The 25,477-nt window shown below is 37.3% G+C and overlaps 1 protein-coding gene across 5 annotated transcripts in view; it reads left to right on the top strand.

The window, feature by feature from the left end:
• PARN (poly(A)-specific ribonuclease) overlaps positions 1–25,477 on the top strand; it is a 44,792-nt gene that overhangs the window by 2,934 nt on the left and 16,381 nt on the right. For 4 of the 5 annotated variants that reach the window (XM_041462689.1, XM_041462691.1, XM_041462693.1 and 1 more), the window contains 14 exons: positions 439–604; positions 817–882; positions 1,657–1,695; positions 3,489–3,531; positions 4,167–4,247; positions 6,030–6,086; positions 6,947–7,024; positions 8,120–8,163; positions 8,651–8,693; positions 10,402–10,477; positions 11,552–11,662; positions 11,748–11,817; positions 18,139–18,194; positions 21,657–21,743. In XM_041462689.1, the coding sequence (XP_041318623.1) occupies positions 439–604; positions 817–882; positions 1,657–1,695; positions 3,489–3,531; positions 4,167–4,247; positions 6,030–6,086; positions 6,947–7,024; positions 8,120–8,163; positions 8,651–8,693; positions 10,402–10,477; positions 11,552–11,662; positions 11,748–11,817; positions 18,139–18,194; positions 21,657–21,743 (1,017 nt within the window). The remainder of the gene's footprint in view (positions 1–438; positions 605–816; positions 883–1,656; positions 1,696–3,488; positions 3,532–4,166; positions 4,248–6,029; positions 6,087–6,946; positions 7,025–8,119; positions 8,164–8,650; positions 8,694–10,401; positions 10,478–11,551; positions 11,663–11,747; positions 11,818–18,138; positions 18,195–21,656; positions 21,744–25,477) is intronic. The other variant, XM_041462690.1, reaches the window with a different exon arrangement.

The following is a 25,477-nucleotide window of genomic DNA, read 5'->3' as shown; positions in this document are numbered from 1 at the left end:
CAGAATTCCTACTGGCACGAGAGCTTGGTTGGTTTTTTTTGTATGGAGGCAAAGCATGAATAGAGTAACAAGGTGTGGAGCTGTGTAATACATCAGCAGGAAAGCCTAGGAAAGGGATCCCAGTGCACTGTGATTGGGGCTGCTGCAGTCTGTTCTTGGTGATGCACAGAGCAAGGAGAGCAGTGCTCAGGACTTCAGTGGTGGTGATCTGCAGCTCTGCAGTGCTGGGGCTCATGGCCTGTGCAGAGGAGGCTCTGTAGAGCAGTGGTACCTGCTAACCTGGCACGTGCTGGGAGGCTGGACAGACACACATCTACAGCAGGTCACTGAAAGGGAAGGGTTTGCTTCCAGCCTGCAGGTGTAACAGAGGCAATGCTTGAACCCCTATGCATCCCTAATTAGACTCTAATTATGATGAGCTTTTACTTTTTTTGTTAGGTATTCCATATTTAAATCAGGAAGAAGAGAGACAGCTAAGGGAACAGTATGATGAAAAACGTTCTCAAGCCAATGGTGCAGGATCTCTGTCATACATTTCTCCTAATTCCACAAAGTGCCCTGTAACAATTCCTGAAGATCAGAAAAAATTTGTAGAGAAAGTAGTGTAAGTAACACTGTTTAATATCCTCTGATGTTGTTAAAACCAAAATGTGAACAGAAGTGATATTTTCACACGTTGAAGCCATGTCTATTATTTCACTGTTTGTAAAATGCTGCTCTTTTTGTTATGAAGCATTTTCTTGTCTTTTGGAGAGAGCTGTAAACTTCCAAAAAATAAAATAGTAGATACAGAAGCAAATAATCTGTTTCTTTCAGGGATCAGATAGAAGACTTATTAAAGAATGAAGAAAGTGAAAGTTTGGAACTGGAGCCATGTACAGGGTCAGTTTCTGAAACTGCATTTCTTCTAAAAAATTTTTTTAGTTTGGTCATATAGAATTAGGGGAGTGACAGGGAAGAATATGTTTACTGGGTTAACTGTAGCAAAATCTTCATTTGACTAATTTTTGAATGTTGAGAATACATGGTAATGTATACGGGTGTTATAATTTATTTTGACTGTAACTTCTTTTTTTGAGCTGCGTGTAGTGGCAAAATATTTAAGTATAGTCAAGAAATGTCTTGTATGTGTCAGCTGCCTTTTGTTACTGCTGAAGTGATCCATAAGCCTTGGAGGTGCATTTTTTTAAAGAAACTTTGCAAATCTATTGAGCTATTGGTTGTTCACAGTTGGCGGTGTGTGACTGTTTTTAGTAGGTTTCCTTCCCAAAATTCTATTTAGCTTTGGAAACTAGATATTTGGAGAGTATGATTATTTAATTTTTTTTTAAACTAATTTAGGAATAGTAGAAAATGGTGAAGCTGGTGATAAGGTACCATCACTGTATCTTTATTGAGTCATCATGACTACAGAATACTCTCTGATGAGATGATAATGTGGGTAACTTTAAAACATAGTGTAAATGCCTTTCCAGTTTGGCAGCTGAACATCAGAATTCAGTAAATCTCTTCCTAGCCAATAGTTCTGCTAGCAGTGACTCTTGCTTTAAAAATCTTTCTACGAATGAACGCTTAGAGTCAGCTTAAACTGGAAATCATTCCTAGGAGGTACTCTGTAAAAGGATTATTAGTAACACGACTGTCTTTTGGTTTTAGATTTCAAAGGAAATTAATTTATCAGACCTTGAGCTGGAAGTAAGTTACTGGTAATACTGCCTTACTGTATATTTTTAGTACTTTTGATAAGAAATCTGGGTAAGATATATCTACTTAACCTTGACGTGATTGATTTAGAATTTATTTTTCCCTTTAAAAGAAGACTTCTGTAATGTTCTGAAGATGAATTACATTAAACTTATTTGTGATGATTAATTTAGATATTAAAGCTTAGTGTTTGTTTTATCCTATGTAAAATCTCTGAATAGAACGGCACAGCCTAGAATTATGTAACAAATGCAGCATGCTAGGATTTGGTGAGCAGAAAGTGCATGTGCTTATACAGATTGTGGGCTTTACCTGAAAAAATAGTAGTTCTGTAGTAGGTGCTGGTATGGTTAGAGTTTTCTGTTGGATGCCAAGCACATAAGCACTTCTGATAAATTAGTATATTGCCTTAGTATATTGCCAAGGCTTTAGAGTAATATTTTCTTTAGAGTAACTGTTCTGACTGCAGTAGTAAGATGTGGAAAATGTGCAAGTCTTTTTTTATATGTTTAGTTAATTCAGTGTTGCAGCGCTGAATCTGGCATTCTCTTACTTACGCTGGAAGCAGATAAAATAAAGCTTCTCTCTAGAAAATGGAATCTCAAGAAGTGAGCTCAAGAACTAATCTGAAAAAAAAGCAGACGTGTTTTCAACAACTTTTCAGTGTCATTTTTTTAACATGTCTATAGCTTCCTGGAGCATGCAGTTTTATGCTTTTCTGATACTTATCCTTGCATCTTCTCTCAGTGGATGGAAGAATGTGTTCTTGTGTATTTTTAACATTCAGCAGTGTTGCTTTACAAGAGTACAGCTGTGTACACTGTCTGTGTGTATTGGAGAGAGAAAGCCAAGCTGTGAAAGTAGCATGGAGCTAATTAAAGCAGAAGAATGAAGTTATTGATTGCCCTTGTGTCCTGACCTCTTCACAGGTCGTTTTCTCTATTGAAATAGTCTCTTGTGCATCAGTGTTTTGATGCATCCAAGGTTTGTGGCATGAGGCAGCTGCAATGGAGGCTCAAAACTGTGTGAGGAGTCAGGGTGGAAAGGACACAACAGTCCTTTGGAGTGTGCACTCCAGTACTAATTTTAGGAGTAGCCAGAGGACAAGGAAACTTGCTGGTTCTTGAAGTGGTTGCACAGTTGTGGTTAGTTTATTATAATGAGATTATGAGAGTAATTGCTACTGGTTAAGCAGGAAAAGGCAATACTTTTTTTTTGCTATCAGCTGGATGCTCTATGGCTCTGTGTATGGTGTTATTTTGGAAATTAAATGTGATTGTAATGGTGTGATGCAACCCTGTAGCAGAGGTGATGACATTTGAGTTAATAATTCCTACTAAAATCTACTGGTAGCAGAAAGTTCAGGGTTGTTAATAAGTCCTCAAATAAGTGATGTATTAAAGAGATGCTGTCTTGGGGTTGCAAGTAAATGAGAGCATTCTTGTTTTGGATTTCTTGAAAGCAAAGATTCTGGATTGTGATGAAATATCTAGATGATGTTTACTTAATATCACAAAATAAGAAATTACAGGTTCCACAACAATAGCATAGGAAATTGTGGAAGTGCCAGTTACTGTTAGGCAATGTAAGGAGGCCAGTTAAACTAGCCTATTGCTTCAAAGCTTGCATTATTAAAATTAAAAAGAAGCTTGTAATAGTTCTTTTATACCCAAGTCTTATAGAAATAATGAAACATGAAATTACTAAATTACTGTTGTGGTTTCAATATGCTAAATGCCAAGTGAATAACTATTCATATTTACTTTTCATTTGTTTCGATGTAGGTATCCAAAAGGTATCCATGTGGAAACTCTGGAGTCAGATAAGGTAACTAGGCCTGTTACTGCCTCTAACATTTGTTCTGTTGAAAGGAAATTGTATTTCTCAGTTTCACCATCTCTCCTGATTTTTAGATCTAACTTGAGCTTTTTTTATGCAAATTCAAAGCACTTAAAATGAAATACAATGAACTAGTTTCTATCTGACCAACATATGGAGTGTGGGTGTGTATTTTTGTGGCTTAATATTACTTTTTAAATGGTACTAAAAGGTGTTTTGAAATACAGTGGATCTGATGTTCAGTATTAGTGAAAAGCAGGTTGTGATCTCAGAGGAAAACTAGCAGCATCGCGTGCTGTGTCCTCACTTCCCAGCATAGATCCCTGCTTCAAAAGGTATTTGAAACAAACTATTTACAAGGAAATGCTGATAATCTTTCTTGAGAAGTAAAAAGAGGGTTTAGGAAAAATTACGTTTGGTGGATGAATCAAATAGAGCTTTCTAAAATAGGCTTCTGGGAGTAGGTGATAATGTGGTGCCTGCAATAGAAACAGCTGTGTTGCCAGGTAACTGCTGCTGAGGTATGACAGTTTTCTTTACAATGTAAATGTACAGAAACTTGCAGCAGCCTTCAATCTGAACTTCTCAGAGTCATTCCTCAAACTATACATTTTTTGTTTTAGAAGGAGAGATATATTGTTATTACTAAGGTAGATGAAGAGGAACGAAAAAGAAGAGAGCAGCAGAAACAAGCAAAAGAACAGGTAAATAAATTCAATTCCATTAGTTTATGTGAGAGAGGAAGGGTGAGAATCTCCGACTTCATTCAGCAATGCAAAAATGCAGCACAGGGTTTGGTGTTGCTTCCCTTTAGTTTGCTGTGGCTGCCTGAATTTTTCTAAATTCTACCAGATAACTTAGACCTTGCAACAGAGCAAGAAGAGTTGCAAGGCACTCTAAAATTTTTTTAAAAATCAGAATTTGTGGAATACTGAATGAGTATTCTGGAGTAGTGACCACCTCCATGTATGAATCTCCACACTCACAGAAGTTTGTTGCAGTAAGAGGAAACATCGATTTCTTGCAGAAATTCTTGAGCAAGTTGTCACATGGTTTGGATTCACAGTCTCCCCTTCTCTTACAAAGCTTGCTTGCTCTTGGTTGGCTGGGTTAGTGTCCAGTACAATGAATGTGTTATTTCTTGATAGAACCACACTGTACACTACTGCTGTGGTAACAGGCTGACCGGGAGGTCACACCTGGTGTATTCAGACACTCCCACTGTTTATTAAACTTTGTATCTTGCTTACTGAGTGATGCAAATGTCAGGAGGTCATAAGATTTGAATTGTGAGAGTTCCTAATCAAACTCGTGTGATTTGTGCTTTCATATCAAGATAAAATCAGTTTGGGTGGAGCAAATAATACTTCTATGCAGAAAGCCTTTTAAGACAGAAAGAGAATCTAAAGAGACATTAAGTAATATGAAATCTCTTGTTCTAGAAGGCAGGTCGGGAGCAATTTACTACTTCAGTAGGGTTTTTAGTGGGGGTATTACTTGCTCAAACTAGCAGCATTCAGAGCTGAACTAAAGTAACAGTGAATGTTTTTATTGAATTTTAGTTCTGATTGAATAAAGACAGATAACACAAGGCAGAAATTGCTTTTCTGGACCTGAGAAAGAAAAATCTGTTACAGAACAGTTTGTGCTGGAGTCAGAACCCCCCAAATTAATCAAAAGTCGTTTTATACAACTACGGTGTTATATAATGTGAGTCACATACTTTGATGTTTCTATTTGAAGTATGTTTCTTCCTCAGTCTGTGGTAGCATAAAAGAACGGTCTGATTTAATAGGAGTGACAGTCAGGATTCAACCAGTTGCATATGTAACAATACATGTTAAAAGTATAGCTGAAAATATGTAGGTTAATTTTAATACCTTCTGAGCTGTTTGCAGTGTCACAGCTGCTGAGCACTATTGGAGATCATGTGCTGACAATGAGCTGACTGCAGCTGTTGCTGCTTTGGTTGGGGAGAAGTTCTTTGTAGCAGCCTGTGTTTTACTGTGCTTTGCTTTGTGCTAAAACACCAGTGATACCATCCATATGTTTTGTCTGCTGCTGAACACACTTGCACAGTGTCAAGGCTTTCCCTCCAACCCTCCCTCAAAAGCAAGGAGGCTGGAGGGGATGGGCTCTCATTATCCTTATCCACAAATCTTATTGTCTACCTTTGAATTTCGGGTAGGGGAGTGAGCAAAGGGCGGAGTGGCTGCTTGGCTTCTGTCCAGGGGCAGCCAGGACAGCAGCTTGCCACTCATCCTACTTGACAGTGAACTAGAGCTACATACAAAATGGAAATTCTGTGAGCTGAATCCTGCTTTAAACTCTTGTGTCTTCCAAATATTGACATTTCCTTCATGGTCTGTTCTTGGCTATGTCTGAGAAACAGTTTGAGGCGAACTGGGGGCATCTGGCAGTTTGCAGATACAGTTGTGGCAGTATTTGTATTTGTGTCTCACTAATGTCAGAATCTTTGCTTACAGGAAGAATTGAATGATGCTGTAGGATTTTCCAGAGTTGTTCATGCCATTGCTAATTCTGTAAGTTAATGTGATTTTTAACCTACCTTTGTTTGTAAGAAAAAATAAGTCATTCAAAGAAAGGGTTCTTTTGCTGTTACATTTTGGAGGAGAAGATGAAATACAAGTTTAAGTGACATTTTAAGTTTATGTTGTTTCATGTTTTACAGTGGTTGAGTGTAGTAGGTTGAGTAAGCTCAAACTAAAGAATGATGTGGAGAATCTTACTATCTGTAAGAGTCAAGAATAGCAATTTCTTAGGGCTCTTACATAAATAAGCTTTGGTGGGTTTTTTTCCTCTGTTCTGAAAAGATATTAGAGTTTTTTTCCTTTTTTTTTCTTGGCAGTTAAAGGTTTCAAAGAAGGACTGTTATCTTGTCAAATGAATCAAAATTAACATTTAAAAAACTGGCTGAGCTTTTTTAAAGAGCATGCTTGTACAGCATCTGGCATGAAAGGTTCTGCACTGTGAGAAGCCAGACCATGCCCTTGATAACTACTGTATGTTACAACCATAAGGAATATATTGTGTGTTGTTGTAGAAGTAATTTAAAAGGTAATGGATGGAGAAATGCTTTGACTTCAATTTTAAATAGATTACATTTGGAAACCAAGTTGTAAGTAGCTGTTCTAGTGCATCTTCTCAACATATGAAGCTGCTGTGAAAGCCTGTGATAAATGGGTGGGAATAGAGGAAAAAGGAGTGGCTGTTCTGGGAGAATGGGGGAGTCTGTGGGGCAGGCAGAGAGCAAATGGAGAGAATTGATGTGTACTTGTTCCCATGTACCTTTGGCTGGCATCTGGGGTGGGGTTTTCACAGATGCCCTTTGCCATGGCCAAGACTGGAAATTTGTAACAGACATTTAATGTTATTTTCACAGGGCAAGCTTGTTATTGGGCACAACATGCTGCTGGATGTTATGCACACCATACATCAGTTCTATTGCCCCCTACCTGATGTAAGTAATCTTTTGAGTGTTCAGATGATTAAATAAATGGCTTAATGTATTTGTCTTTTGGTATTATCTCCACACTTTGTTCTGAATGGAAGAATTGGTCAGCCTGTGAACAAGTGTAGAAAAGTATTTTAGAAAAATCTGTTTGGTACTTCTGGGCTACTACCTTATTGTCATAAATATTTGTGTAGAAAGTTTAGTTGGATTGTTCTCCTTTGCATTTTTAAAAGGTTCAAATCAGATAGTAGAATAGTAGTTTTTGCTTATGTCAGGTACATTTAACTGACTGACATGTTATAAGATACTGGTGTTGAGCTTCAGCACAATTACATGGCATTTTCTCCTTTGTAGTTTACAAAATGGGAATGCGTGGTTTTAAATACTACAGTACACTTTCTAAAATAATAAGCAGTCTTGTAGCAGGATGATGTTCACTGGGGTGAAGGGGTATAATGTCAGAATAATGGAGGGAGCACACTTTGACTGCCGCAGGGCTGTCTGGCAGTTAATGACTGGACTATTCAGTTAAACTAAGCCGTGTATTGGCACCAAAACCATTGTCTGAGGAAGCCAAAGGTCACATTGGAAGGATGGCTCACATTGTGTTTGGGGAAAGACTTGATCATAAGATGGGAAAAAGAAGTTTGGGACCAGTTTGGATGTTGTTGGAGTGTAAGCAACTGCCAGAGGATCCTGTATTTTGACCCTTGGCAGATCTAAACCTGGAGGCAGTCCCTGCATACCTGGAGTGACTGCTTATATTCCATTGAAATACAAAATGCTGGGAACACTTTAAGAACTGTTAACTGGGCTGGAATTAGAGCTAGCCTAGGGTCTAAAACAGGACAAGGTGTTGGCAGTGAGAGAACATTTTATTACTAATGACAGACAAATCAGAAATACGTAGTCTGTAGCTGTGTGTAATTGCGGATGGTGTCTATGATAGTGCTGACAAATACATCTCTTACAGTGAGAATTCAGTTACTGTAGCTCACTTTTAGAGATTGTTTGGATGATTGTAGCTACTGCTCTCTGTCCTCCGAGACTGTAAACAGTTCACTGACTTGGATTTTATCTTCTGGTTTAATGTTAAATTAGGACCTAAGTGAGTTCAAGGAAGTAACGTCTTGTGTCTTTCCCCGGTAAGTTCTTAGTTCAAACTTTCAACCATTTCAGTATAGTTGTAGCAAGCTGATGTTTTTTGTCCTAGCCCTGTACCCTAGCTGTTACTGGAAAACAAATTGGGATCAAGTTAGATAAATACAATTTTTAAAGTAATTTTGAACAGCTTTTTTTCAGAAAAGCAGTGTTGTTGGTTCACTTCTTGGCAAAAGATGCACCCTTGCTATTCCCCTGGGTTTGGCATGATGTTTGGTGTTTTGAATCTACACTTCATTTGGAACAAGGTTTATTTGCAGCTAGTTGTTTGTGTCTCTTGCTGTGCCTTGGTTGCTGTGCTTTTTCATGCTGAACAAAGCCAAGAAATGTTTTGGCTGTTCTAAATCCAACAGTAATTTTCAGTAGGGTGTATCTGCTGTTTCCCCACCAATACAGTGAAACATTTTTTGAGGATTTGGCAAAACGGTCATTCTTCTGTTTCAACCTATTTAGCTCTTATTTTGTTTCTAGGTTACTGGATACTAAACTGATGGCAACTACACAACCTTTTAAGGTAAGTTAATATTATAGAATGATTTGAAGTTACAAAATTGCATTAATACATGTATATTGAAACAAATGATACTTCTTTGTAGAGAAAGATGTCCAATAATATTTTCTGTGATGCTCCTTTTATTGTAGATGAATGATTTTTCTTTACCCCTTATCTAAACTTACAGAATTTATAGAATGCAAATTTTTACTTTCCTACTAGTGACTTTTGTCACTTTTGTTTGAAGCTTTATGGTAACTTGGTAGCATATTACAAAATATGCAGAGTTTTTGCTAGGTAAAATGTGATTAGTAGATTATTTTCTTCTTGTTAAGTAGCATGTTCCCTCAGGAGATAGAAAAAGTGCTGTTCATGAACAAATAGGATCTGGATAGTTGCTTGTATATTCAAAGCCTTAGAGTACTGTGAATGCTGACTTAGATTTGTCTGGAAAAACGCTTTATCATCATTAGGTTCTCTTGTGGCCTTTGCTCAGTGGGTAGTCAGCAGGAGGAAAAAAAATTACAGGTTTCTCTTAAAATCTCTTACAGCATGAGTTTTATTCCTCTAAAGAAGTATTGAGATAAGTGTTCATAAGCTCTTGTTTTCCCATGTGCCCTTGAATTAATTAAAAAACATGCTGAGGAAGCAGCATCTCTCTTTGTGCATAGCTCTTTGTGCATAGCTCTGTGACTCCAGAGCATTGCATAAAGAAGTGCTATTAAATACACTTGTAGGTATTGTCAGGTTTGTGTTGCACACTGCTGTGGTAAGAATAGAGGCTTTGGCATTCTGAAAAGTAAGAAACCTCCACAATTTTTATGTTTGGTACAGCTATGTTGATATTTGTAATTCTGCAGCAGATGCTTGGGTTTTTAGCCTGTTATGAAACACTGCTTTTGGGATGCCAAATTAATGCATCATTTGAGCTTGTTCGTTGTGCTTAGTTCTTGATAACTTTTCAGTCTGCAGACTTGATGAGCGTAAAAAGCTAAGCTTGATTGAGAACCTCATAGATCTCAGACAACTTTAAGCAAGATTGTGTGAGATGTTTTGCTTTCTCTGGCTATTGATTGTGCATGTTTCCATTGTACTGACTGACAACATATATTTGATTAAGAACTTCAGTAAGGAATTAATATATATGAATATATCATTAATATTAATAATATCTCTTTGTGGCTCTTTATTTAATGCATATAATTCATCAGTAGATTCACTGATGCTACTCAACTAAGTTGACGTGTTAGGAGCAACTTTCTGATTGTCAGACTTCTTTCACAGTCTCTGTATTACTTTAAATCAGCAGTATTTACATTGTAAAACTGTTCAAGAATGTCCAGTCAGCAAGCACACAATACTCACCTTGAATGCCTTTCAACCATTATGACCAGTATTTAGAATATTTGCTCTGCTGGTTGTGCTACCTCTTCCCTTGCCACATGTACCCTGCATGAAGCCAGATGCAAATAGAAATGTTACTTTGGCATAATCTGTCAATAATTCTGAGCAGCATTAATAAATGCTTATGACTCATTATGATGCAAGTGAGGCAAGGTAACTGAATTTGTCTTGACACACCTCTGGTGCTTTAGTTTGAAATAGGGCTATGTGTAGATCCTTAGAGAACACCAGGTGGCAGCAGTAAATACTCATTTGATCCTGTTTGATTTCAGTTTCCAGGGTAAATGTGCTTGTCATTAGCAATTAATGATGGCTTTTCTTGCAGGAGCTCATTAATAATACATCGCTTGCAGAACTGGAAAAGCGTTTAAAAGAGGTTCCATTCTGCCCTCCTAAAGTTGGTGAGGATATATCAAAATGCTCTTATTTCTGAAATGTTTTGATTATTTTTGTTCTTGGTATGAAAATAAATTCCCCTACTAATACTTAGTGTTTTGATGAAGGGACTTTAAATGAGGGCACTATACATACAGTGCAATTATATTTAGAAGTATGCCTGGAACTTAATAGGAATCTAGACAGTAAAAGAATGAGTTCAGTGAACAGCAGTTTCATCATCTTCTAATGATGGATTTATTTTTTTTTCTTTTAGGTTGGTTTTTGGGGATTAATTTGAAATTGATTTAAAACTTTCATTTGGTGATTGTCCTTTAGATCAAAGCCAGAGCACTCCAGGAGGCACTTGGACAAACAAAACTGAGAAAACTTATATAGCAGTGACCAGTTTTGTGTGTGTGTGTTCTAGAAATCACTAAAGTTCTTTTAGTAGGAAGAAGGGGTTTTTGCTTTGAGGTGAACAGAAGGATATTTAATCCAAGGGGAAGCTTAGCTCAAGGTTCTGGAATTTTTCTTAAGCTGCTGATTTAGAAAAGGGAGAGCAATACTGTAGAGTGGGGTATGTTGAAAGGGAAGGTTTCAGTGCTTGATCAAAATCAAGATGAGCAGTACTTTTTTACATTGCTGAATGTGCAGAGCATAAACACCAAGTGCATTGTCAGTAAAGAAATCTTTAAATCACTCAGTTTAATCTTCATTTAAATATCTTGAAAAATCTGACTATCTATCTGGTTAATAATAAAGTTTTTAATTGGACTGTTCTCTTAAATGCAAGTCAGGAAAAAGGATAATCTTTGTGGGGAATTCTGCTGTCACTGTTTTACAATTAGTACTCCATTTTGGCTGAGTAGGTCTGGGAATTAAGAGCTTTTTAATGGGAAAGGCTTTCCGTCTTATGAACCTATTCTTATTTAAAAATGCCAAACAAAACTGCTTTTTTAAGAACTTAAGAAAATTCAAAGGTTCAGAAAGTTGTATAAACTGATGTTATGCTCTGACAAAATTAGCCTGTGGGTAAGCATACAGGACTATCTTTATCTTCTCTGATAGTGTATTTATAATTGTCTTCTTCCCCTCAGAAAGTGCAGAAGGATTTCCAAGTTACGATACAGCATCTGAACAACTCCATGAAGCAGGATATGATGCTTACATTACTGGACTGTGCTTCATTTCCATGGCTAATTTCCTAGGTACATGTGAAATCTTTTCCAAACCTTCTTCCTGGTGCTCTCTGTGTTTGCTTATTACATACTGAATTTATTCTTCATTCATCAGGTTCATTCCTCAGTCCTCCGAAAAACCATGTGTCTGCTAGATCAAAACTCATTGAACCTTTTTTTAACAAGTAAGTAGTTGTATAAAAAAACTGCTAAAACAAGGAAGTACAACAGCAGCTTCAGCAGATCTACCTCTAGCTGTGGAATCAATAGCTGACTGCATTTTTCTTTAAACTGAAGTTTTTTTGGCTTTCTGATTCATGCTGGTAATGCTGGAGAGGCTATGAAGTAAATACCTTTTCTTTTGAGGAGGATGGTTTACTTTGTGCTGACCTGTGAAAGGACACTTAGAAGAGTACCTGGACTGCTTTAAAGGGCTTGCCATTATTTCTGGAGTAAGCTTTGGAAGTGGTGACCTGAAGGAAAAACTGGTCAGGTGCTCTTTATGTTATAGGACCCCCAGTAACTGGTGATAATGAAAACTGAGAGTGCTCAGCAGTGTGGAAAAACTAAAATATCCCTACGGTAATGTCAGTCCAAATAACACAAAGCATTGGTATTAACATTGTTGGGTAACCCATTTTTAAGATGGCATAAGAAATATACATGTATGATTTATGGGATGATGCTATGAGCAGTATTTTGCTTTTGAATTGGATCTTCTTGCAAACTCCTTGAACAAATTGAAATAAGACTTGGGGAATCTAGAATCCTTTATGCACAGAGTCAATCCTTTATGTAATTAATCTGTCGATTTTACCTTAGGAAACTTCTAAAGATGCTGTCACATAAAGGAAAAGGAGTTGAAATTAAAAAGATTCTAGTGCTTACCCTGTCTGTTTAAATTCAGGAGAAATTCCATCCTTTCAAACCTGTAATACAACAGTTGGCAGAATTAATTATTTTAGCTTCAGATGGCCCGCACAAATGAGAAAATCACGGTAATCAATGGCTTTTGCCTTTCATTGCTCTGAAAATCTTATCATTATAGTGACAGCAGTTATGTGATTCTCTTGACACTGAGACATGTGAGCCAATAAGTCCATATATTTTAGTAGATGCTACAAATATTCCCTAGATGAAATATGGACCCACAGTGACTGCTTGGTTTGAATGTGAAGGTGAAGATAGAATTGATCAGCACAATTTCATTTTAGGATGGGATTTATCACTAGGTTGTTTTCAGGAACACCAACACACATGCCAAGTAGTAAGTGCCAATTGGGCAGATTAATTTTTCAATCATTAAACAAAATTCTTCCTAGAAATGCCTATTTGCTACAAGTACAAACAGCAACTTCTAGAGCTGTCAGAACAGTACAATCAATTTAAGCTTTTCAAATTAATTGTGTACTTGAAATGTGACATTCCTCTAGGAGTGACATTTCAAAGTTGTGAGAGTAAGTGAGAGGAAGCCTGCTGTGTCTGTTCTGGCTTCAGGGTTAACTGCCTGACTGTAAAGAAAGGAAGAGTTAACAAGCTGTAGGGAGCACAGCTGCCTTTTTTTATTTTTTAAGCAAGAACTGAAAATTACTCTTTGTGAGAAAAGAATGTTTGTCCATTCTGCCATTATTGAGAACTTGTAGCTTCTTGTTTCAGAAAAGCTATATATTATTTTTAATTCATGGAAACTTGGAAGACTTGCTATGTCTTACTTTCACATGATTTTAGAAGCTTTGCCATATTCTAGCTAACATCTGCCACATCACCTAAGTCAGAGCCTAGAGGTGAGACTCTCACATTTTCTTAAAGTAAGCAGACCAAGGCTTGTATTTTTCAATCTAGTTTTCTTTCTCCTATAATGTAAAACTAACAAACTAGAATAAGACAACTCTTTTTTTTTTTTTTTTTTTTTTTTTTAATAAAGAATGTTCAAGTACAGTGTCAGAAGTCAGAGCTGTGGGGTGTGGAAATGAGCAAGTCTTTTGCTCTGTTCAGTCAGTCCTTGCAGGTCTGTCTGCAGCATGTGGTGTTTTTAGCACCTGTAGTAGCATCCAGGGCTCTGCAGTTCCGAGTTCCCCAAAGGTCCCTTAGTGAGTGTGTTGCTTCTGGGGCTTTTTGGCAGGTAATATCTAGGCTGCCAGCCAGCTTCCTGCTACACCTAGTCTCTAGTTTGTGGTCTAGACTCTTTCCCTAGCTGAGCATCCTCTCTTCCTGCTGGTGAGAAAAAAGCTGTCTTCCTCCTTCCTCCAGAAGTTCTACCTGATCCTGTGGGCAGCAGTCAGAACAAGGAAACCTTTTCCTTTTTGCTGTAGTCATATTCTTCAAGCAAAACACAAGCTACAACATGCAAACAGTAAGCTAAACAAATGAAAGTTACACCTTGTGTCACAAGTTTTTCCTGAAAGAAGCTGAGCAGATGAGTTTAGTGTAAGGCAACTATTTAGAAGCAGTGTTCTCAGTTTGAACTATTATCCAGATAGTCTTGAAAATGTTCTTTAAAACAGACCATGATTCTTTGGGTTGCTTATAAAGTCTTAATTTCAAGATATCTGTATATTATATGTTAATACTTAACTACAGTTTAGTGATTAAACTTTCATGTCATTGCTAGGACTTTGAAAATGTTTCCTGTTTTAATGGGCTTGTCACTAATGTGACTTAAATTAGTACACTTAAAATGTAAAAAATCAAGCTTTGATTTTTATGAACTTAGCTTTCAAATGAAGGTAATACTTTCTTGAAGAGTAATTTTGATGTGTTTCATTATGTCAGGAAAATTAGGGAACTTCCTGGCTGGCTGTTCAAGAATGACAGCCAGGATGTACATTAATGTTCATATAGATTATTGATGAACATAGGTAAAATCTTTAGTTTTAGGGCTTTTGTAAGAGTGGAACTGATTAAAAACAGACTTTCCCTTAGGGCTGTTAGGCTCTTCTAGGCATAATGCAGTAAGTTATATGATAAACAACTCAATAAGATAGGAATTCCAGAGATGCATTTCTGCAATCTTTATGCTTTGTTGTATATACAACGTCTTTGACAAATCCTGTTTGTCTGCTGTGAGTAATCCCCAATGAACATTTATGAGTTGAGATGATGGGACTCTTTATTGCAGTATCTAAACTCTTATGTGTATAATTTGGATATTGTTATTGTCTCATATACTTTCAAGTTGGTTTGAATTTTTTTGACTGGTTTAGGGTAATGGCTCTTCCATGTCTTCCTGCCTCTACCCGCAAGCCCTTCACAAACTTTTAAAGACAATGTTCTTTTGTATCTCCTTGGGTTGTTTGAATGCTGTTTATTCTTTTGATGTAGCTGGAGGCAGGGGGTGGAAGAGGTGTAGAGAAATGAGAACACCATGTTTTATTGAGCTGAAAAGCACCATGGACTGTAGAAATAGAAATTAGCTTAGAAATGTTTTTATAAAATGGATACCAGAAACCAAAATCCATGCAAATCACTTGGGGTTGCGCTATATTTGTAGAAAGTTTCTCATAGGGAGCTATGTTCTCTGGCATGTATTGGAAATCCCTCAGCTTTTCTATATTAATTTATTTTTCTTCGCAAAATTACTGCAAAAGGAGATTGGTGTGCCTTTGTGCAGTTTGACCAATAGTTTCCCATTCTCACTGTAGGAGTAAACAGTTGCTGTTCCTGTGCTTGCAGCCATGTGTGGCTGAAGTAACCTGGACTTATAAGCTGAGCTGGGTTTAAAAAAAATCCCTTTTCTTTTTCCAGCTCGATTAGTTTCTCTGCACAGTTCACCACACAGCTGTGAAAACGTTCATCCTAGCTCAGTGCAGAGGAACAGTGTTGAGTTCTTGAGAATATTTATGCACTGCTGTGACTGGCACAATGATGGCCTTCCTCTCCTCATTTTATTTGACTTGCCACAGAAACAATTGTTTTCCAAGTTCCTCAAAATACCTCATAGTTCTTACTGAGAAATGGATCTTTGTCCTCTGACTGTGTGATCTAGCTGTAGTCCCTAAACAGTGTATGAAATAACATTTTTTTAGCTTGGTCTGCTTAGATTTTAAAGAAAAATAGCTATGACACTGATTTTCACAACACTAACTCACAACTTCATGAATCAAACTGTCATACAGAAAAGTCTTATTAATTTAAATTTAAATTCTGCAGATAGATGAGGAATCCTAGAACCATAGTTATGAATACTTAAGTATGGATTATGTTGGAGCTCAGTGTTCATAATCCATGTGGTGTAAGTTAGTGCTGCAAGATGCAATTACTTGTGTTACACACCTGAAGTGCACTTAATACTAAAATCAGTATTTAGACTACAGGGAGTATGTGTGTTTGTGTATGTGCTGTTTAGTGACATAATTGTTTGGCCAAACAAATAAATGTAGGATTTGTCTCAGGGAATAAAAAACTGATGCTAATTAATTTCAGGTATATGTATTTTTTTTTGTATAGGTCTATTCTTGTGGTTTGGTACTATATTGTTTTCCTCAATATGATTAAACCTGGGGGAGGGAAGCTTAAATAGTCTTCTCTCCAGAAATTTTTGTTGTGTTTTTAGTAGACTTCATCTTTATTTTTATGAAAACCTACAAAACTTACTATTTCAGTGCTTTAAAAAGTAGCAGATTTCGAAAACTTGGCAAAAGTTTGTTCAGATAAGTCAGCTTAAAACAAACCTACCTTTTGGTATTTTTTTTGTTTGGGTTTTTGGTTTTGCTTTTTTTGTTTTGGTTTGGTTTTTTTAATAAAACCTCCCACTTTTGCTGTCCTGGCATGGATGATGGATGTCCTGTATCCAGGAAAGACTGAACTGCTTTTACTGACCAGTAGAAAAACTGTATTTAGCTGTGCTTATCCTCTGCACTGGGGTCTGAAGAGGGCTGTATCTCTTACTAACAGTGACACTGACATTTCAGATGAAGATGTGAGCACAAATGATATGTAATAAATCAAATTGAGCCTCTTTTGGCAGTCTGCAGTCCAGCTTACTGGCAGAGCACAGATCCCAGTTCTTTTCTGCCCAGCTGTGTGCCCTGTTATGGTGCTATGATCCTGCCCAGTGTCTTCCAGCAGACTTGGAATGTAGTCCCATCCCTTCTGTTGCTCCTTGGAGGATGTATCCCATGCTCCCTCTTTGTTTTCCCCTTCCTTTAATTCCATAAAAGATACCCTTGTGATGGGATCCCTGTGCCTCCTTGTTTGCTTGGTGGAGCCTCTCCTGTCCGGTGTAGACAGACAGCTGTGTTGAAGCCAAAACCACAGGAGGGTGGCACCTAAGGCTAAACATACAAAGAAACTCTGGCTTCCTTGTAGATTGTCTTCATTACTTGTGCTGTGCTGGAATGGGTGAAGTTTCTGAAGTTAATTGATACAGATGTTTGTAATTTTTACTGATAAAGTTCCTTTTAGGTGCTGCAGTGCTCAGGGGGATGCAGTGCATGTTAGACTGTACCTTTCCTGAGACTCGGAAGAGAAATCAGGTGGGACAGTGTGTGGCACAGCTGGTGCCAGTTCTCACCCTGTGGCTCACATGTGAACCTGCCATACAGTGCATTTTACCCCAGTGTTTGGGGATTTTTTCTTTCTCCTATTTGTAGCAAAACCAAATTAACAACTGCATTCCAGCAGACTTACCAGCGATACAGGGAATTATAAGGGCATGATATTCAAACTCTTAGGAACTACTAGTGAGTGTGGTGTGATATAAAGAATCTCTAAGGAAGTACAGAACAGTCTGTATACTTAACTCAGCTGTTTACATCAGTCAGTACTTAGTTGAATGCTGAACTGCAATCTGATAAGCATTTTAGAAGCTTTTTGAAGTTATTATGAAAATGTTATTTATTTTAGCCTTCCAGTGACTATCAACAGCAAATGTTTTGTACCATCAATGTGGCATCTGTACCTATGACAGGATTTTAAGATGTTCATCTTACTTAGGAAGGAAATAGTTTTCAGAGCTGAGTAAGAGCTTTTATTGAAAGCATTTCTTGAATGTTCTGAGAAACTCTTCAGGTACATGTTAAAGAGGAAAAGACTCATTGCAGTTATCTCCAAAGAAGTCATGTTGGCTTTTGCCGTTTAGGGTTTTAAGATCCATTCTGTCTAAAGCATGTTGAAGTGCTCAGAAAATGGGGAGATTTCTGTGTATTTAGAATGATGGCAGCATTTGCACTACCCACTGTGCAAGGGGCTCTTACTGCATAAAGCTGCCACTTGTTAAATGTTCCTTCCCCACTTGTCCTTACTGTTTTTAGCAGTAACAAATTGGGCTTTTTTTGCCCTTGTTTTCTTGAATAAGTAAAATTCCTGGCATGATGCCAAGTAACTTTTGAATCTGGTTGTTAGATAAGAGATTGGGCTTAGAGGGTCTGTTTTGTTTTAACATACCTTAGGATAGGTTTGGGATGGTTAATTCTGCATCTTTAGAAGAAACATGTAAAAAAAACTATTAAAAGGAAAGGGTCTTCAGGCAGAAATTTGCTAATGGTTCTTCTCCATTTTGCTTCTAGGCTATTTCTTATGAGAGTAATGGACATACCATATCTCAATTTGGAAGGACCAGACTGTAAGTAGCTTCTCTCATTGATAAAGTAGTACCATTCTGACACACTTCCTGGAGAAGGAGGGGTAAAGATTAATTATGTATATCTAAAGCAAGGATTTCAGCTGTGTTTAGGTTATTAGCTACTTATGGAATGATTTAAATATGTCTGTTCCCTTGTTTCCCTTTAACAAAATAGTAAACCCAGAAATTCTTCAACTTTGACCAGAGAATCTGCATTATAAAGGGGGCTGACAAGGACAAATCAAGTTAATGTTACTAAATGAGAGAGTTTGAAATTAACAGCTTTATTGTTATTTTGGGTTACTATTCTTATGTAGCATATCACATAAAAAGTGGGATTTTAACACTGTCCTCTCACCCCAGCAGTAAATACAGAACTAGTGAGTAGCAAATGGTTCTGGCCATGCAGTAGTACCTCTCCTGAACTTCAGCCTAAAAATTCTTTTGCCACATGGGATTATGATAATGAAGAAGTACTACTTAAAACATTTTTACCTTTCTGGTTATTTCAGTTTACAGACCTGGAACTGTAATTAGTTGATAATAGATTTAAATTAAAATAGATTCTATTAATGTAAATGTCTTTACTGTTATGGGATGTTTCATTTTGAGGGGGAAAACTTTGGATGAGGGTTCCCACTGACTTGGGGAAAATGTGAAGCCTTTGAGATCAGTCTGGTCCTTGATTAGATAAAAGCTTAATTTTATATTGAGGAGTCAGGTACACAATGTCTTGAAAATTATACCCATTTGGGAGCAGTACTGATGTGGCCACATTTTCCACTCCTTGCATCGGAAAGCTCAGACCGGAGTGTGACCCTATTAGATGCCAGTGTAATAGTAACAGAATGCAGTTCTAGAGAGATGGAAGTAACTGTTGGAGAGGAGAGTACATGCTGTAAGGGCATAAATTTAATTTTAAATTCAGTTAGGTGGTCAGATCACTGAGCTCTGGCTCTGCTGGAATGGTAATCTAATTACATTGCATCTTCCTTCCCCAACTGTTTGATACTGAGTGGAAGAATGGGTAAATACTTTGGGTCATTGAGAGAGTGCCAAAGCTACTAATTTGTAAAGATGCTACTTCCACTTGCTGGCCAACTTACGGGATTGTTTTGATACTTTGCCAAGAAGGGTTGCCAAAAAAGAGTCTGCCTCTGAAAGTCTGTCTCTTTTATCTGAAAGCCACTTCTGTAGAGCAGACTGAGGCAGATAGTCTAGGAGAACCTGAGCCAAGGAGGCTTTCTAAGCCTCAAAACAGAAAGCATTGCAGGGTGGCATGTTGGGCTGGCTGTTGTAGCCACTTCAGTTGCTGTTCTGAGATGTAAACTCCCCTGCAGGTTGAGGTAGCAGTCTGGTGGTTGTTTGTGGGGGGACTGTTTTGCAGAGGCAAAGCTGCCTAAAGAGTACAGCTAGGTTTTTGTGGGAGGTGCACTTGGAGTCTGTATTTTTAAAAAAGAGATGAGGCACAGCTGACTAGGTGACTGTTGTGATTATATGTATGTTTTCTGTTTGTCAGGTAGTGTGAAATAGCAAGTTTGTGCAATTTTTCCTGAAATAATGGATTTCAGTAACATGTGCTAAGTTAAATAGTATTGAATATGTGAATGTGACTTTCATCATCTTTTGTTAAAATGTGTGTTAAAAACTCATTTAAAAGAATGAAGTTGCTGCACAAAATTACTGCAAAGAAAAAGAAAAGAATCAAATACTTTTCACCCGAGTAGGGAGAATTTAGAGATTTTAAGAGCAGACTCACTGAGAATTTAAGAATGAACAGATACAGGAAGGTTAGGAATAGTTTCTTTTCTCTAATCCATGTAAAAGGGTTGTAATATCTGAAACTGGAGTTGTTCATGCTATGATTTTCTACTACTGGATTACAAATAATTTAACTGTGAGTTACTCTCTCTTCAGTAAGCTGTACAGCAATGAATGATCTTCTGTTGCTTGTGGGGTTTTGCTGTTTCACTTGTATAATGCAAAAATGAATTTTAGTTCTTAAAAAATATTGTGTCCTTTTTGTTTAAGTAGCAGATTTAGGGAACAGGATTTCACCTGTGCTCCTGAAGGGATTGCTTTCCTTAGCTACTTGTGTCTCTGGCCAGCCTGATTGCACTCTCAGTGCTCATGTGCACCTGTAATTTATCATTAGGGAGTTTCTGGTCAACTCGGACTAATCTATTTGTTAGGTGAAACAGATTAAAACACTTAGCAATAACAAGTGGCTGATAGTCTGATTTTGGACACCTGCTGTATGAATGAGATACACCTTGGAAAGCTCTCCTGTTTTAATGCTGAAAGCTAAGGAGATCAGAAACTAGAAAAGTTTCTATTACAAAGGAATTCAGGAGGATAAGTCACTAATCATTCACTAAAATGAAAACCAGTCCCTATGTCTCTATAGCAAAAGAAGAGAGACGATTTTCCTGAGAGTGTTACCAGGTGGTCAGATTAAAATCTGATCACATCGAGCTGTTTGTAGTTAACCCTTGAGTTATCCTGAACAAACTGGAGCACTCGACTTCAATGGTTCAGCCTCTGTCATCAAATCAAACAACACATAAGATTTAGCCATGTGTCATACATAACAAAGTAGATCTTTGCAGATACCAGTGGAAAGGCTTAATTAATGATCTGCAAATAGTTCCATAGGAATAATTTCGTGAAATATTTCAGTATCTTTGTCCCTGAAAATGCAGTGTTCCAATTGTTTCTTTTTAAAATATGATAGGAATTCACAGGTTATAAAAGCTCACATCCCTAGTGAAAGGAACTTCGGGTAGGGGAAATGTGTAAAAAAAAATAAGATACGTAGTAATAATTTCTGCTGTATTCTTACCTCTTCCAGAAGCTTGATTTGGATTCTCTCTCAAATTCACAAGCCTTAAAATGACTTTCAGTAGTACACTAAAGACTTCTTCTACATTTGATGTTGGCCTTGATGAGCTGTCTTTTTTTCTTGGTATAATTTTCAGTAATAATAAAAAGTGTGTCTATTGTAGCTTGTATCTAATATTATATGAAAACTGAGTTGAACATTGTTTCACAGGAAGTTTTTTATTAACAGAAAAATGGCAAAAATTGAACCATTGCTAAGAATTTTTTAAAGGTGGAGCATGAAGAGGTTGTTGTTTTGTTTTTGGTTTTTTTTTCTTCTGTCCTTGAACTTGGTTTGGTGCAAGGGATGAGAAGGACTACATTTGTGGACATTTCCCACTGCAGGAAATGCTGTTTCAATTTCTTAAGCAGATGAGCTAGTAGGATTTAGTATATCTTTCATGCCTGAGTGCAGGGACATTCTCACTGTACCTGGTGCAGTTTCATAAATCTTTGCCTGTTTTCTTATTTAAAAAGGAAAGGAAAGAAAAAAGCTACATGACCACATTAGATGACTGTTTTAGGATATTCTAAAGATACTAGCAGTGACTCTTATTTTAACAAAAGCATTTTTGTTTGTAGTGCAGCCCAAACGAGATCATGTTCTTCATGTTACTTTTCCCAAAGAGTGGAAGACTAGTGACCTATACCAGCTTTTCAGTGCCTTTGGTGAGTGATATAGTCTGTCTTTTTTTGGTTTGGTTTTGTTTTATTATTATTAACAAGTTAAACTTCTGATTTGTTTTGTTATTTTTAGTCTGTTGGTGCAGACTTATTCCTAGTATAAATAATGATGAATCTCTTTTTGTAATTTTTAAATTTGGTGTCCTGTGAACTTTGTAATGCTGTGTTGAAAATTACTGTTCTTATTAACTATTCTTTAGAAATCTTTATTTGGTGCTTGTTGAATATTGTGGATCTTTTATCCTTTTATTTACAGCCTCTCCTGATAGGAAGTAAGAGTTTATATAGGTGGAAAAAGGGAATGGAGATTGGTGTGGGGCAGATCGAGGCTTTAGGAACAAGGCTCATCCTGCAGCTGGTGTAAAGCCAAACTCCAGCATATGTGAGTCTAGGCAAGCAAGCAAGCTTGAAAATAAAGTTTGATTTCCAGATTATGGACACCATCCAAATGAGAAGAAACAGCAAAAAGGGTAGTTAATAACTGAGGACCAGTAGTCCTGTTGTTGGTCTACTAAGCAGAAGTATGAAATGTAGGTTAGTTTCTGTAGGTTAGTGTCCAGGTTAGTTACCTGGACAGCTGAACTAATTGATGGTGGTCTCCTGCTCCTTATCTCTTGTGGCTTGGTGGTCTGTGCAGGGTCCCTGGAGCGGCATCCAGCTCCCTCGGTTCCTTGTGAGCATTCGATCTTCACTGCAGCAGGGGTCGGTGTGGTGGCTAGGATTTAGCAGCCCCGCGTGGCAGATGCAGCAGCGGCCGGGCTCTCCCGCGCTGCTCCGGGCGGGGGGCGCGCCTCGGGCCGCCAGGGGGCGCGCCCACACACCGCGCGAGGCTCGCTGTGCGACTGCAATTCCCGCGCTTCTCCAGATTTTAGAACCGAATGTTTTCATACTTCCACTTACAGACTCCAGGTTCGATAATTAATCTATATATTTTTTAAGTCTTTTTGCCATGGTATCTCAAAACAAACTGCAAATTATTCCTTCCAAAGTTCTGGAATACAGAAGTACCCATGGTTTTCCAGTTGTCGGTGGATAGGGACAGAGTGGTACAGCGTAAGGTGGAGTGATTTGCCAAAAGCTTAAAAAAAAAAAGGCAGTAACAAACATGAATTGTCCTAAGGTATTACATCAGTTAAAGCAAAGTGTCTTGAAATCAAGCAGTATTAGTCGAATTTTACAGAAAAATTATTTTAGAATGAATTCAAGCAGAGTTATAATCTTCCATGGGGCTTCTAACAAAATATGGTGAAACAGCTGAAAGGGCTGCAGTGTCACACTTGGAACTGGTTTACATTTGCTACTCTAGAAGGGGTGTTCATGATTCTGAAACCCTTCAGGACTGCCTGCATACCAAGTGGACACCTGTTCATGCAAGATGTTTTTATAGTCTCAGGGGTGAATGTAGTTTCACTGTACAAGTACTTGCAGCACTATGCAGTCTCTTAGACTTTAGATTCTTAAATTTGCATTGTTTATTTGGTCATGCCGATGTGAAATAGGAAGTCATTAAAACAGGATTTGCTGGAATACAGCTTTAGTGTATAGCCTTAAGTTCTACTTAAATTAATGGTTTTGGGCTTCCGATTAAAACTCATACTATCGAAGTATTATAAAAACTACTGCTTAATTACCAGTAGAAGTCATGTAGGCAATGTACAAGAACAGAGTATAAAAAGGAAAATGTTTCAATTATGTAATCCATCAGTATGATTTTATTCTGTGGACTTAACCTTGTTTGCATGTTTGAGCTAATATATGGAGAATTTTCAAATTTCTTTATAGAAGAAATACATTTTACTTGCACTTTCATGTCATAGTCCACCAGTGCCACCACCCAGTGGCATTCTTCAAAGTGCTGAAGACTTGATGTATTCTAGAAGTGCAGCGAGAGAAATTTCCTGGTTTATTTCTCTAGAGCTGGCCTTCTGTTGCATTGCTGTCCATGGCTTATCTGCACTGGCCTTGCAGTGAGCTGGCACGGGGCTCTGCTGATTGCTAAATACTGTACTGCAGCTGCATTTGCTTTCCAGCTCTTTGTATTTCACCATAGTTTTGAAATGCACAATATTTACTGAGTGCTTAGCAGTATTGCTGAATGATTTAATTTATTAATCTTATCTCTAAATTCTTACTTCTTAATAATGATGAAATGTGGCAGTCTGAAGAGAGCATTTCTTAAGCATGGAGAGTTGCATAAGAGCCTTTGTTGTGGTTTGCTTCAGATTGGCATTCATTGTCTGCTATTTATTGTTTGACTTTCTTTAAATTCTGTATTGAAAATGTATAAATCTTGAGTATAAAAGCAAGATATGTTGGCAGGTGTTGAAACCCTTTATTAGCTCAAAATACAAAGTCAGAAGTCATATGGAATGCATCAGCCTTTCTGCAATAATAAATAAGGATCTGATACTGAAATTATGTGCCACCAATAGGTTGGATTTTTATTAATTTATTTTAATTTGCCACTTAGTGAAAATATGGACACTGAAGTCCATTTGAACAGTAGCTGAATTCTGTTATGAGATTTTTTTTTTTTTGTCTGTCACTGATCTTTCATATTTTATATTGAGGGCTCAATTGCAAGGTATTCAGGAGAATTTTTCTTTTTATCTTTGTCTACTGAGGAAGATTGAAATTAATAAACCATATATATAGGAAAGGGACACAATCTGGACAGCATTTCTGTGTTCCAGAGTTACAACAGGACACAACAGGTCTCAGATGTCTGAAATGATTGTTTAGAAAATTGTGTATTTAGTAATACAAAATTGGAGAACTTCATACCTAAATAATTTTAGAGCAAAGACTTATCAATGCATACAGAGCAATATGAATTTGTACAGTAATTTCTGTCCTTTAAAGGACACTTTGTGTCGGGGTCCTACCAAACTGCACCACAGTTCTGAGCTGCAGTCACGAGTCAGCTTGGGCCTTTCTTGTGACATGTTAGTGTCCTGCCAGAAGGATGTTCTTCCTACACCAAAGAGCCTTACCCATAGGCAGCAAAGTTCTGTGTTCTTCAAAGGCAGAATGATTAGAAATTGAATTTCTGTGCCCTAAAAAATGTTTAAAGAAATTCTAACTTCATGGTGTAGGCTCACCTTAATAGCAGCCTTAGCTCTTCAGAACAGGGAAATGTCAGAAACCATACTGAATTAATTATGGTTTTGGCAGTGATCAAAATGATTATAACTTAAACTCCTAAATAGCTGGCTACTCAAATGTATAGCATGCGAATGAAATCTATCTAGGCTTTTATTTTTTTTTTATAATTAGAAAAACTGTTTATAATCTGGCTGAATTTCAGAAGAGATTTTTATAACCTTGTAACCTGTAGACTAAATTAGATTTCAATAGATTAAACAACTGAGAATAAATGCATTTTAAGCCCTTTTGCATCGTTGTTTTTAACCTTGTAATGTCTGAAGGTTAAATGGTGGTGTAATGTAACATTATATATAACTTGATTTTCTAGTCTACATGAAAAAAATTGCACCAGTTTTCAATACCTGAATTGTACTAACAGTAAAGCACTTAGATAAGGACAGGAGATGTAAGCCCAGGAGATGTAAATGGATTTCAGACTATAATAAGACCTTGTGTCTGGAATGGGAATCCTTTCCTCTGCTTTTGCTTGATTATGAGCTCTTTTAGTGCTAATGTGACATTTTAAGCCATTCACATAGAAAATGCACTAACTGCTTGATGAATAGAGGGAC

This window comes from Pyrgilauda ruficollis, unplaced genomic scaffold, assembly GCF_017590135.1.
Source record: "Pyrgilauda ruficollis isolate IOZ18807 unplaced genomic scaffold, ASM1759013v1 scaffold16, whole genome shotgun sequence".
Classification (NCBI taxonomy): Eukaryota; Metazoa; Chordata; class Aves; order Passeriformes; family Passeridae; genus Pyrgilauda; species Pyrgilauda ruficollis.
Note: the sequence above shows the minus strand (reverse complement) of the source record. Positions and strands in the feature narration are given on the sequence as shown.